Consider the following 14585-nt stretch of genomic DNA (forward strand, 5'->3'; position numbering starts at 1 on the left):
GGTATTGAGCTGTGACTACTACCTAGTCTACCAACTATTGAGCTGGGACTACTTCCTAGTCTACCTGTCATTGAGCTGGGACTACTACCTAGTCTACCTGGTATTGAGCTGGGACTACTACCTAGTCTACCTGGTATTGAGCTGGGACTACTAACTAAATAAAATGTATTTATATAGCCCTTCTTACATCAGCTGATATCTCAAAGTGCCGTACAGAAACCCAGCCTAAAACCCCAAAACAGCAAGCAATGCAGGTGTAGAAGCACGGTGGCTAGGAAAAACTCCCTAGAAAGGCCAAAACCTAGGAAGAAACCTAGAGAGGAACCTACCTAGTCTACCTGGTATTGAGCTGGGACTACTACCTAGTCTACCTGGTATTGTGCTGGGACTACAATCTAGTCTACCTGGTATTGAGTAGGGGCTACCATCTAGTCTACCTGGTATTGAGCTGGGACTACTACCTAGTCTACCTGGTATTGAGCTCAGACATTGGGCATTGAGAGACATACAGAGATTAGACTTCAGCGTCTTCAGCTTTCTTATGTCAGCAGATGTGAATTTGGGAATATTTGGACTTTGTTTTTCTAATGATTTCTTGATGATTAAGACCATAGCATGTTTATCCTTTTCAATCAATATTTATAACATAACACTGTAGAGAGAAGCTGAAGGCTGTCAGGATGCATCTGTTATCTAGTTCTCTCTGAGAAAGGAAAGACAGACTGAAATGTTGACAGATTGTTGTGCTGTACAATGTCCAGGTTGTTTGTCTTATTCTGATCCATCACAATGTGTTGAGCTGAGGAAAGGGAACGTTTTCTTGCAGCACTCCCATTGAGAAACATGTAACCTACATCACTGTGCTTTGTGAGCATGGATGCAGTGATGATAGAAGCAAGCACGGATATTTTTGTCAATACAGTGAAGTATTCTCCATCTGTTCCACTTCCACTCAGTCCATTCAAAATAGTGTTCCTGATTGTCATGCTTTCATCTGCTTGGTCTGAATTCTCAGAAAACATTCTGTAAATTGGACGAGCTTGGTCGTTGTGAGGAGAGATTGTTTAGAAATCTTGTGCATTTCAAGCAAATACACTCCCTACCGAATTACCAGGTCAGAGGCAATTTGCATTTATACTATGCCTCAATAAAAGACTGGGCCCCTGTTGTTCGCTCTGAAGAAGATAAAATAAACATCTTTGCAGTTCATTTGATCTTCCATCACAAGGTGTCTAAAATTATACACCCAGTCGGTCTGCAGCCGACCAATATCTGAGCTGCAGCATACACAGACATCCTGGCTCACTGTGGCATTCATTCATTCCCATGCTTTTGGACGAGATAGGATGCTAATTGTTTCATAACATCACCATTCTCCATCCACAGCACCAGAATCTTGGCAAGAGAAGTGGCTGTATGCTCTTCTCCCAGTATCCATATCTTAGGGAGAAATGAAAACAACATGTCACTGCCACAGATTCCTTCTGTAAACAGGACCCACTGGGCACAGACGTCCGTTCAACGTCTAGTTTTGATTCACATTTGGTTGAGTTGTCAACTAACCTGAATTCACTGTGAAATCAACAAAAATTGTTACCTCTCATTGGATTTAGGTTCAAAGTTAGGTGAAAAAAATAGAAATGCCTTGACGTTGATGGCTTTTTGCAAATCCCATAAGTTTTCCACGTTGATTCAACATCATCACATAGATCAGGGATCCTCAACTAGATTCAGTCACTGGCCGATTAATTTCTTGAGTGGATGGTTGGGGGTCAGTAACATGATCACACAAATCATTTGCAGACTGCAAATTGACCGCAAGAAGCCCAAGCAGATATAATATTGGACTAAAACATAATTCTTTCAAACCTTGCTTATATTTGTATACGATCACATATCTCTCTATTATGCTTGGGAATACTTGGAAACAGATTTCCAAAATGTAAATCACATGGAGTTGATTTCCTGGTGTTTTGACAGGTGTTTATGTCCAACAATTAAAATGGAACTTTTTTCTATGGAAACTTGGAGGAAGAGTGGGAGGTTAAAACCTGGGCCCGGGCCTTCTAGTTGGGGAGCCCTGACGTGGAAACAATGATGATTCAACCAGTTTTTTCCCAGTGGGGAATGACGTTAGCCCTAATTGGAGTTCTGTACTGTAGTCCTCCGCTGCTCCTGCTCTTGAATGGTAGTTCTGTGATGGTTGAGACAGGGACATTACATTGTGGATGCACATGCAGTTGAGGTAGATTGCTAGGCAACCTTTTCCGATACTTGAGTACAGTTATTGACTCCTAGAGTTGACACAAGAATGAAGCTCACTGAGTTGATGTTGTCATCTTTGGAGTGCTGGTAAACATGGGGCTGTGTTTCTGGAAGGGTTTGGTCTGAATGGCATCCTAATGTGACTGATGTCATGTCTTCCTATAATGTGACTGACTGATGATATAATGCGGTGACTAAGCCCTGACCGGTTGTTTTCCATCCAGGTCTCCGGGTGGTGTTTCCTGGGTGTGTGAGGAGGAGGCATGGCTGGTTGAGATGTCGTGGACGATCACACCACTCTGCTAGACGTGCTGCTGCTGCGCTGTGTGGGCCTGGCTCCTCCAGCTGCACCATTGATGGTGCCGTGATGCAGTTCTAACCGTGGGTGAGGAATCATAGTCATTTACCATACTCATCAACATGTTTAGCACAATACATTCAGCCATTGTAATATGGCCATAGATCAGCTTATGATAGGCTTTAATGAGTGCATGATACCATAGTAGTCTCACAGCACGGATGCCTTCCACAGCACAAACACATTGATCCATCAGTCGAATCACTGATATTCCAAAGCAATGAAATGTGCATATTCAAAATGGGCAAAATGATTTGTTCCACATAGTGCCTGTCTGTATACAGTTCTAGAAACTCAGGCAGCACAACAATGGCAATTTCCTCTGAGGACTTCCCTCTGCCTGCTCTCCACTGAGGCAGAAAAAAACTGCTTAAAACTCTTCTTGACCCATTTCTTTATCAGTGGAAGGCTTTTATGGGGCTTATGTTTATGTGTCAGATGCATTCACACTTTGGAAATTAAGCCTTCTGCCTGACAGCATGTGTATAAATGGAGTATTTATACGCCGGGAAGATAAACAGAATTGACGTGGTATTATATCGCTGTGCTAAAAGACTGTCACCTTCCTCAGGGTAGAAAAAGTCAGTGGCTCTCTCAGCCAACCCACCACATCTTGTCATTTTGAAATAAAATTCAGAGTGGATAATTTAGCTAGAGGCCTTTGTTGCTGACATGTTTGTCGCTCCTCCTCTCTCCTGGCAGGTAATGACGAGACATAAAACCAATCCTGGAGATGCCGAAGAGAAGAGACATTCTTGCCATCGTGTTGATAGTGTTACCGTGGACTCTGCTCATCACCGTTTGGCACCAAAGCGCAATCGCTCCGCTGCTCGCCATCCGCAAGGGTACATCCTCCACTTTCTCATAGGTCCTCTGTTGAATGGTGTAGAAATATTCAATAGCTAATTCATCCAATCCAATCAGGTCACATGCCCAGTTACAGAACATCATGGTACAGTACATACAGTACAACACATGCCTTCCACAGAGTCTGTTACAGATCCCTATGTGGTGGTGTGCATTATCAGACTGTAACATAGGTCATTTGTCAGTTAAGGCTATCAAAAACGCACTTCTTGGTAAGTGTCCTTTGATTCACACAGCCCCATCTGCAGCTTGTGCTTGGTGCTATGGTCTTCAGCAGTCATTCAGCTTATCTATTTAGCAGTTAAACTGTAGCAGACTTTTCAAATCAAAAGGAGACTAAATTAATTTCTAATGCCCTTTAATCAGCATCTGAAATAATAATCACTGTTCCCTAATAGCTTCCAGGCAGGCTTTATTGAATCTCCTGAGTCAATATGTGCGGCTTCCACATACTGTACACAAGCCTGAGATGTTACCACACTCTCACATTATGAACCCCCCCCCCATAAATGTGACCCTAAGTGACCATAATAAACCAACAGTGTGAGTACAGTACTCTGTCTGGTGAACAGAACCATATTCAAAAGTTCCAATGCAGCTGTTTTTATCTCAATATCAAATCATTTCTGGGTAACAATGAAGTACCTTACTATTACTTTTTTAAATTAAAAAGGTCAAAAAGAAACAACAATAGCAATATCTCAAGCAAGAATTTTACTAGGACTGTGGGAGTGGTCTGAGTGAGAAGCCTAATTGGATGAAACTAATGGGAGGGATATGTAACCTGAAGCTAGCCGTTTTTGGCAGAGAGGTTTGAAACTGTTTGTTATTGGTCTATTAACTTATACCGCCGGGTGATGTCGCCAGGTAGGCCAAAAATTCTGGTCTTTTCAAACAGCTCTTACACTAAAACAGCATTAGCATAATTTTCACAATGTCACAGTATTATACCAACCTCAGTGTGGCAATATATATATATATATAAAACGCAGAAACATTTTATTTTTGACAGCACTGGGCCTTTAAGGTGACAGTAAATCAATAGCGTTCTTTGTCTCTTTCCATTTGCCATCAAGGTAATATAGGCAGGTTTCCACAAATCATCTGCAGCCTTCTCTTTGTTTGGTCTTAAAAGGAGCAGGGGGTTGCCAGATTGCTTTCTGTCAGCCACCGCAGAACATCTGGCCATCAGCAGATTGTGTTAATCTGCTGTGTGACGCAGAAATACAATTTTTATGTCTGAAAGAGGATCCTCCGCTCTAACTGAGCACCGATAAAGATTGCCATTAGCTATGGAACAATGTGGGGAGAAATGAACTATGTTAATGATCCAATAATGATATTCTATCCAACATAGAGGGCTATAGGGGCCGCATAATCATAGCTCCACTCCTGGAATAGACCCTGTCCCTGCCACGGCTGTTCCAGCTGAATGAGTAGGGGCAGCCAGGGGAGCCGCTGCCCTAACCATACTGTAGCCATGATGTCCGCTCACCTCACGCTGCCTGCTTTCGCTTTTTGCAGCCTGTCACCACCTAGTAAAAGAGATCTTTATCATACCAGAGAGGCTTGCAGTCCATCGACACCGACTCGCAGGTACTTGCCTCTTGCATTGTGTCACCTGAGATTATACAGCGGGCGACCCCGCTCCCGGGGCGTGCTAATGCCTTACATGTCTTCCTGTTCCCCTGCAGATGACGGAGCCGACAGAGGGCGGAGGGAGGCGGGCCAGGCCAGCGACTCTAAGGAGTACTGCTCCTCTGATAAGGACATAGTGGAGGTGGTGAGGACGGAGTACGTGTACACGCGGCCGCCGCCATGGTCCGACGGGCTGCCCACCATCCACATAATCACCCCCACCTACAGCCGCCCAGTCCAGAAGGCAGAGCTGACGCGGCTGGCCAACACCTTCCTCCACGTGGCCAACCTGCACTGGATCCTGGTGGAGGACTCTCAGAGGAGGACCCCGCTCGTTACACGCATGCTCAAGGAAACGGGTCTCAACTACACCCACCTGAACGTGGAGACTCCCAGGAACTATAAGCTGCGTGCGGACACGCGGGATCCCAGGATACCCCGGGGCACCATGCAGAGGAACCTGGCACTGCGCTGGCTCAGAGAGACCTTCAACTCCAACAGCAGCCAGGCGGGCATTGTCTACTTCGCTGATGACGACAACACCTATAGCCTGGAGCTGTTTGAGGAGGTCAGTACAGGCCTGGGGCGCACTGGCATCTCATGGCCACATATGGTCCACTAGATTCACTTTAGTGTCACTGAATATAATGGTAGTGGGGAGTTTACGGCACATAACGTACATATTTCTGTTGTATTATTTATTTTAACATGAATGGTGGCTACTCCTACTCCTAGTACAGTAGTAATATATTGTGGTTATTACCTGAAATATTTTGATTCCCATTGCCAACAACAGTGGTCCGAGGATAAGTTTGAACTTAGTAATCAGTGATTCAGGCCATCCATTTTGACTCAAGACAGATTGGCTTGAATGGATGCTGTTAGGCCATGAGGCATTAGCCTTAGGTCTTGTTAGTGTGAAGGGGGCAGGTTGTAAATGGTGCGATCCGTATCGATGGGTCCGTTATTACCTTTCCCTGGAAATCAGGCAGAGTGCTCTCCCTCTCCCTAGAATCCTTCCATCACTTACACCCAGCACCAGCGCTCTTTATAGGGGAGAGTAACAACCTATAGGGCTGAGCTTGAGCTAGCTGCCTCTGGGCTGACCGATAGAGAGAGTCAGTGAGAAACCACTCCGACCCAACTGACAGAGCAGTAAATATCAGACCATTCTCATCGACCTGCTAACAGGTGTAAGTCATGGAGGGGATGGCTATAACAGCTACATGTAAAGAGGTTGAAAGTAGACATCCATCTAAGAGATTGCAGTTGGATATGCCATGTTGTTGTGATCTGGACTTGAATTAACCTGAATGGAAAGATGCCAGCTTGTTCAGCTTGACCTGACATTTGAAATATGAAAACTGGTACAAATTAAATCATTCATACACTCATATAAAATAGATGCTATCCAGAACCTAAAAGGGTTCTTCTGCTGTCCCCATAGGAGAACCCTTTGAAGAACCCTTTTTGGTTCCAGAAAGAACCCTTTTGATTCCAGGTAGAACCTTGTTGGGTTACACATAGAGCCCTTTCCCCAGAGGGTTTTCCATGGAACCCAAAATAGTTCTGCCTGGAACCAAAAAGTGTTCTACGTTGAACCAAAAAGGGTTATCTTATGCTGACAGCTGAAGAACCCTTTTGGAACCCTTTTTTCTAAGAGTGTAATGTCATGAACTCTTGCCCAGAGTTGTCAGTAATACGATAATACGACAGGTTACAAAAACAACGGCTGAATCAAATACCTACAGAAAGGAACTGTAATGGCCAACCTAACCTTCTGTTGTTGCTCCATTACATCACATTAAGCAGATTCTCTCACCCAGAGCAGAAGCAAAATTGTGTTTCTCTACACCCCGTTTTAAGTCCAGACCAAACCATGGGAAACATTCCATGTCGAGAGACATGGGTAGAGACTCTGCTGTAAATTGTTAAAAGTAAAATATTGTATATATACACAAAAGTATGTGGACACCCCTTCAAATTAGTGGATTTGGCTATTTCAGCCACACCCGTTGCTGACAGGTGCATAAAATTGAGCACACCGTCATGCAATCTCCATAGACAAACATTGGGAGTGGAATGGCCTTACTGAAGAGCTCAGTGACATTAAACGTGGCACCGTTATGGGATGCCACCTTTCCAACAAGTCAGCGTGTCAAATTTCTGCCCTGCTAGAGCTGCCCGATCAACTGTAATTGCTGTTATTGTGAAGTGGAAATGTCTAGGAGCAACAACGGCTCAGCCACGAAGTGGTAGGCCACACAAGCTCACAGAATGGGACCACTGAGTGCTGAAGCGCGTAGAGCGAAAAATCGTCTGTCCTCGGTTGCAACACTCACTACCAAGTTCCAAACTGCCTCTGGAAGCAACATCAGCACAATAACTGTTCGTCTGGAGCTTCATGAAATGGTTTTCCATGGCCGAGCAGCCGCACACAAGCCTAAGATCACCATGCGCGATGCCAAGAACACAGGCTGGAGTGGTGTAAAGCTCGCCGCCATTGGACTCTGGAGCAGTGGAAACTCATTCTCTGGAGTGATGAATCATGATCCACCATCTGGCAGTCCGACAGACAAATCTGGGTTTAGTGGGTGCCAGGAGAACGCTACCTGCCCCAATGTATAGTGCCAACGGTAAAGTTTGGTGGAGGAGGAATAATGGTCTGGGGCTGTTTTTCACAGAGCCCTGACCTCAACCCCATCGAACACCTTTGGGATGAATTGGAAAGCAGACTGCGAGCCAGGCCTAATCGCCCAACATCAGTGCCCGACCTCACTAATGCTCTTGTGGCTGAATGGAAGCAAGTCCCCACAGCAATGTTCCAACATCTATTGGAAAGCCTTCCCAGAAGAGTGGAGGCTGTAATATCAGCAAAGGGGGGACCAACTCCATAATAATGCCCATGATTTTGGAATGAGATGTTCGATGAGCAGGTGTCCACATACTTTTGGTCATGTAGTGTAGCTCATGAAATATGCATCTGCCATAGTTAAACTTCGTCACTGTAAAGGGGTGCATTAATTATTAAGCTTTCATAAAAATGCTTATGTTGCCTTTCCAAAGCCACAAGGAGTATTTACAGGCAGCGTCTGCCTCTCTATTTTTATCATATCTATCCTTCTCTATTCTCCTTCAGCATCCACATTCAACATTGTGAACCAGATCACTTAGAATAGAATATCACCTGAATTGAATACTTTTTAAAATGATAAAATAAGTATTTGATATAAAAGGTCAATAGAATGATATTGCTTCTGGTTTAGGTATCATGTGGTGTACTGATGAAAATGGGCCACAGTTTAGGAGTTGAACTAACCATTTTCTTCTGTGTTCTCTATGGACTAAGCCACCAATTCCATGTATTAAGGACAGATAATCAACCTATAGCAGTATAATCACACGATAGCAGTATCAGCCTGTTCTGATGACAACTCACTTTAGAGCCTCTGTGAACCAGTACAGATCCCCATCTCCTCTGCTTCAGATTGATTAATACACCTGGAGAGTTTGGGATTTTAGAGAGAGAGAGTTTGGGATTTTAGAGAGAGAGAGTTTGGGATTTTAGAGAGAGAGAGTTTGGGATTTTAGAGAGAGAGAGTTTGGGATTTTAGAGAGAGAGTGAGAGAGAGAGTGAGAGTGAGAGTGAGAGTGAGAGAGAGAGAGAGAGAGAGAGAGAGAGAGAGAGAGAGAGAGAGAGAGAGAGAGAGAGAGAGAGAGAGCTTAGCACAAACACTTCAAGTCCACGAAAATTGGGCAGCATTTTCACTTGCTCAGCTCTAAACAGAGGAGAGACGGGGTACTGTTTTAGCAATGATTCCCGTCAGTGGCAGCATTGGAAACATTCATTTTCACATTGTAGCATGGAGGGAGAGGGGCAACCCCCTTGACGATGCTTGAGCCACTTCCATTCCAGAACCAAACCATTGAGGAAAACAGCTATTTCACTCGTAGGAAAGACGCATGATCTAAGCTTGTGATAAAGGTCAGTTTTCTTATGTACAAAAATCACGTGACCCTTGGGAGAGGGTGATGTCATCCCTAACACCCTATCATACAAAATGTTATTTGTGTGGCTAGCCTGGAAAAGTCCTGGTCTCGGTGGCCCAGATGTGTTTCCAAACTGCACTCATAAACCCGGGCCTCCTCCATCCTGTTCTCACACACATGTCTCCTCTCTGATCCCCTCGGCTGGTGGGTTATCATCAGATACGGCTAGAATACTGGGACACACACAGAGCGAGCCCCGTTTCCAGAGTGTTGTCCCACTCAGCACACACACACACACACTCATCTCCTCTCCCTGCTAAACACCTCATTTAAAAAGCACTTCCACAACAGTACACCAGCACCTTTATTATTGCTTCTGCATTGAGTAAATTACTCAACAGTTCAGCCCTCCTCATTAGAACACTTCCTTTCATGATTTGGGCGGCTCTCTTTCGCTGCTAGTGGTGCAGAAATACAGTCGACAAAGAGCGGGCGGCCGGGAGATCGTTTGATACTGGAAGATTAAAGGACAAACCTGAGCCTCTGAGGAACGGAAGAGGCTCGGCACCTTTCAAGCATCTCCTCAACCAACCTGCTCTTCTTCTCCCAATCCACTCTGTATAATGGCCCTGGTCCTCAAACCCACTTAGCTCTGTCCACGTTTACTCTTCTTAGGCTGGGTCCAGCACGGTGGCCCTGTAAGGCTTCTGTGATACATGCAACATACACACCATAGCTCTCAGATTTTCTGGCTCGATTTGTATCATTGTTTGGAATTAAAACTATTGTTTCCTGTAATTGTATGTATCTTGCCTTGTTGGCACATCTCATATAGACACTGATACACTGATCCTGTTCATTAAAAATACAAACAGTGCAAAGATGCTTAACTCTCTCTGTCCTCTCTTCTTCTCTATCCAGATGAGGTCAACAAGGAAGGTATCTGTATGGCCTGTGGCCTTTGTTGGTGGTCTGCGCTACGAGTCGCCCAAGGTCAACGCAGCAGGCAAGGTGTACGGCTGGAAGACTGTATTTGACCCTCACCGGCCCTTTGCCATCGACATGGCGGGCTTCGCCATCAACCTGCGCCTCATCCTCTTCAAGCCCCAGGCCTACTTCAAGCTGCGGGGAGTGAAGGGAGGCTACCAGGAGAGCAGCCTGCTCCGGGAGCTGGTCACACTCAACGACCTGGAGCCCAAAGCATCTAATTGCACTAAGGTAGATAGAGCAAAATAGATGCTTTATTTTTGCATGTTATACTCTGTCATTTTACACCAGAAAATAATAATTTTACCTGTTGGTATTTTATATAATGTCAGGCAAATGTGAAATCCATACTCTGATGATCCTCTGGTGGATCCAACTTTAGTGCAGAGGCAGTGGCAAGTTCACTCTCTTCAAAACAACTTCATATATAACCAGGTGCTAAAAATGTCAGCGGATCGATTAGGTAACTGGCAGGCTCCCCTCACATAGTGGGTGTGATTGTAAACGGCTTCAGGGCACTGTGTGGTGTTTCATGCCCACTTCATCTCCGGCCTTGCTGTTCCCTGCCTGGCCCTGGCCCTAGCCCCAGCCGCTAAGCCTCTCCCTGGGCAGAGAGGAGTCACCCAGGGGCCTTAGCCCACCACCACTCACACTCACATTATGGGATATTCAGCCTGATTATATTCAGGACTCCTGGAGGGGAGTAGATGAAAAGAGCAGGGGGGGGGGGGGGCATCCTAGCATGCATTCAGCCCAGATGAGCACAGGGCGAGGGATGGGGGATGAGTCGTGCTCCGGCAACTCTCCTCCTTATAATCTACCTCTTCAGACGCAAGTGTGACTATTAACCTCATCTACACCTGGGTAAAGTGGGAGTTGGCTCCTGGTGGAGGCAGCTCAAACACGCCTCATGCATAATTCATTACTGAGGTGGAGGAGATGAAAGGTAGGGCTGCTCAGAGACTGAGGGGAAGAAAATTAGCTCTATACGTTGTTTCATTTCCACCATCACTCTCCTGGATGTGAGTCCGGTCTCCAGAGCCAAATCATCCCACTCCAAAAGCTTGATTGGGGCTATAGTTCCCGGTATGTGACGCACCCAAAATAACCGAGCTGCATCACTTACAAAGAGCAAAAAAGAAGAGCAAGTTTTTATTTTTCCACTACAGGAGCACTCTCTATTCACTATCATATAATGTTGAGCAAGGTCGAGCTGACACGCCAGAGTACATTCTTATAGATAGGTTTCCTATTGTACCATCTGTACTGCTCTTGTTGCTATATCTAGGAGTAGATGCTCAGAAGAACATCACCACCGCCCATGCAGAGAGGAGAGGAGAGAGGAGGAGTGGATGGGTGTGTGTTCGATCCTGAGAGTGCTGCCTGATGCTGATTCTACTCTCTGATATTTCTCTACAGATTCTCGTTTGGCACACTAGGACGGAAAAACCTGTCCTTGTAAATGAGGGAAAGAAAGGATTTACAGACCCCAATGTGGAGATTTGACGTTGTCTCCTCGGGCGATGGTAAAGAGAAATTATTAAATTATTCACATCTCAGACTTATTTTACTAATTTATATACAAATATTTGTATGACCTTTGGCGAACAGGGAAATGGTATACCAATGATAAGCACATTTTGGGATATTGTTTAAATGATCCATTGCTTTTACAGACACCCACATTTTGGGATATTGTTTAAATGATCCATTGCTTTTACAGACACCCACATTTTGGGATATTGTTTAAATGATCCATTGCTTTTACAGACACCCACATTTTGGGATATTGTTTAAATGATCCATTGCTTTTACAGACACCCACATTTTGGGATATTGTTTAAATGATCCATTGCTTTTACAGACACCCACATTTTGGGATATTGTTTAAATGATCCATTGCTTTTACAGACACCCACATTTTGGGATATTGTTTAAATGATCCATTGCTTTTACAGACACCCACATTTTGGGATATTGTTTAAATGATCCATTGCTTTTACAGACACCCACATTTTGGGATATTGTTTAAATGATCCATTGCTTTTACAGACACCCACATTTTGGGATATTGTTTAAATGATCCATTGCTTTTACAGACACCCACATTTTGGGATATTGTTTAAATGATCCATTGTTTTTACAGACACCCACATTTTGGGATATTGTTTAAATGATCCATTGCTTTTACAGACACCCACATTTTGGGGCTAAAAGAGTTATTACAACTATATTGATCTGTACTGCAAATTGACTTCATTATGAATGTGTGCAATTTCTCAGTGAGTCCCTGCTCTCTGTTCCAGGTGGTTGTCTAATATGGACCCTGAGAAGAAAAAGAGGCCATCTCCCAGTGCAAACAGTGTTCATGTCTTAATCATTTCAGAAAAGACTGCCTCGGGGGCCAAATCCTAATCCCCTTGACTGAAACTAAACACTTTTAATATTGGGATTACAAATGCATCATATTAAAGCACAGATTAGTACAAGATGGCAATATTTATCAGGTTAAATGTTGCCAGCAGCACCAACATGAAGCAGACGGTGAGAGCTGAGCGATTAAGGATCAATGGGAGATCAATGCTCTCTGAACCTGCATGGCACCATACTGCGTCTGTAGTGTCCTAACACGAGACAGCACAACACAAACATTGCAGGGAGGGAGGGAGTTAGGCAGCCAATGAGATGAAGCGTTACTGGCCTGAACAGGCTAATGAGATATCCATTGTCTTTCCCTCTATAGACATGGATCTTCAGGGCAGGGCATGAGATCCTGAGATCTTAGTAGGGTCTGTAAGAGACCTTTAATAGACATGTACTGCAATGGCCTCCACGTCTTCAGACAGAACAATCATGGAGAATCCGAACAAGTCATCTCTCAGAAGATCAATTCTACTTTCAGCAAACACTGAAAGTTCAAAAAGGGAAGGAATGTCCTTTTTGTATAACTAAAACTATGTCTGCTTTTATTTAATTTGCTAGTTTTTTGTGTTTACATGCATTTTCTTGCTAGTTCAAAACTACTGACTGACTCTTGCCTCCATTTTGAAAGCTAAAGCTGGGGAACCATCAATTTTCAGTGTCATTCTCAGACATGTAATTCAGTGTGCACTGAAGCTATTCACTTGAAATAACTGACATCAAGATGGGCTCCTAACTCTTGGGAGACACAATATTACAGGTCAAAGTCCTAAAACTTAACTTAGCACTTAAAAGCACTAGTGACTGTGTTCCTAAGTGGAAACACGTGTACATACTAATTTAACACAGGAACAATTAGAGGACTCATAGTAAGGTCCTCTCAGATAAAATGTAACAACTGAATTTATATAAATGTAAAATAAAAACTAAGAATTGACTTAGGCATTGCAAAAGAACACCTCAATGTATGACAACTGGCATAGCACATGTTCACTCCTGTTTTTCAATCACATGCCATGGACAGTATAACAGCACATTACCACGTTAGGTTTAACCCAACTTTGTGCATATGTTACAGTATTATCATTACCCAATGATGAGCAGTTTGGCAGATGGCCATATAGTATGCTGGTTTATATAACCACAGTAGCTAACTAGTAGAGTAGGACAACAGAAAGCAATTGAAGTTATCTAAGCTAAAGGCACTGACAGTCGAGATATACAGTAAAATGTGCAAAAGCATCTACGTTCACAGTGTGTATTGCCTACATAAGTTAGATATTTGCGCTCGTATCACAGCTAATAATCTATAAGCCCACTGCAGTGTAGAAATGTTACTGTATACTTAACCTCAGTTTCATCAGCGGTAGACAGACAATCATGCTAAAATGTTTCCAAGAAACAACCATCATTCATTAATGGGTCTATGAACTGTAAGCGAGTAAAAAGGCAAATCAAATACTCCATGAAAACTAGAAGAAGATCCTCTGCTTTGGACAACTACTAGCAAGATACCCCATGCTAGAACCCCAGTCTGCAACATCATTCTATGCATGCATGCTCAGTCCTAGTTTCTTGCCCTGACAAAACTGTACCATATACGGGTTGAAGTTAGTTTTGCGACACGCTTTGTGACAATTCTTGGATATAGCAGGCAAAACGTAATGACAAGCACAAGTGAATTGGTGTCATGCTCAGCTATACCTTTGCAGTATTAAGGTTTCATGTCTGCTTCAATTTCTTAATGTATCCTTCAGTAATCCCTCAAATGTAGGTGAAGACAGTAATGGCAAACTATGAAAAAGGGAGATTAATGACAGGATAGTTATGGCCTATTCAATTATCCAAGGCAGTATTAGATCAGATACAGTTTTCCCATCAGGTACTGTTCCCCCATCGGATACAGCTCCCCCAAAAATATGCTCCCTCATCAGGTACTGCTATTCAAATGGATACACCAGCATGTCATTTCTGATCATTTCTATTAAATAGTATTATTTAATTGAGGAATTCAAACCAAATGTTTTGCGATCAAACAACATGTGTGGCTGTTAATGTT

At 43.7% G+C, this 14585-nt stretch overlaps 1 protein-coding gene across 1 annotated transcript; it reads left to right on the forward strand.

The window, feature by feature from the left end:
* The first annotated feature begins 3344 nt into the window (after positions 1-3344).
* LOC120018877 (galactosylgalactosylxylosylprotein 3-beta-glucuronosyltransferase 1-like) lies at positions 3345-11611 on the forward strand. The gene is made up of 4 exons (XM_038962098.1): positions 3345-3468; positions 5185-5696; positions 10040-10336; positions 11525-11611. Exons 1-4 carry the CDS (start codon positions 3357-3359, stop codon positions 11609-11611), a joined length of 1008 nt encoding a protein of 335 aa, XP_038818026.1. The 5' UTR covers positions 3345-3356.
* The last annotated feature ends 2974 nt before the right edge of the window (positions 11612-14585 follow it).

Source organism: Salvelinus namaycush, chromosome 23 (genome assembly GCF_016432855.1).
Source record: "Salvelinus namaycush isolate Seneca chromosome 23, SaNama_1.0, whole genome shotgun sequence".
In the NCBI taxonomy this organism is placed as follows: Eukaryota; Metazoa; Chordata; class Actinopteri; order Salmoniformes; family Salmonidae; genus Salvelinus; species Salvelinus namaycush.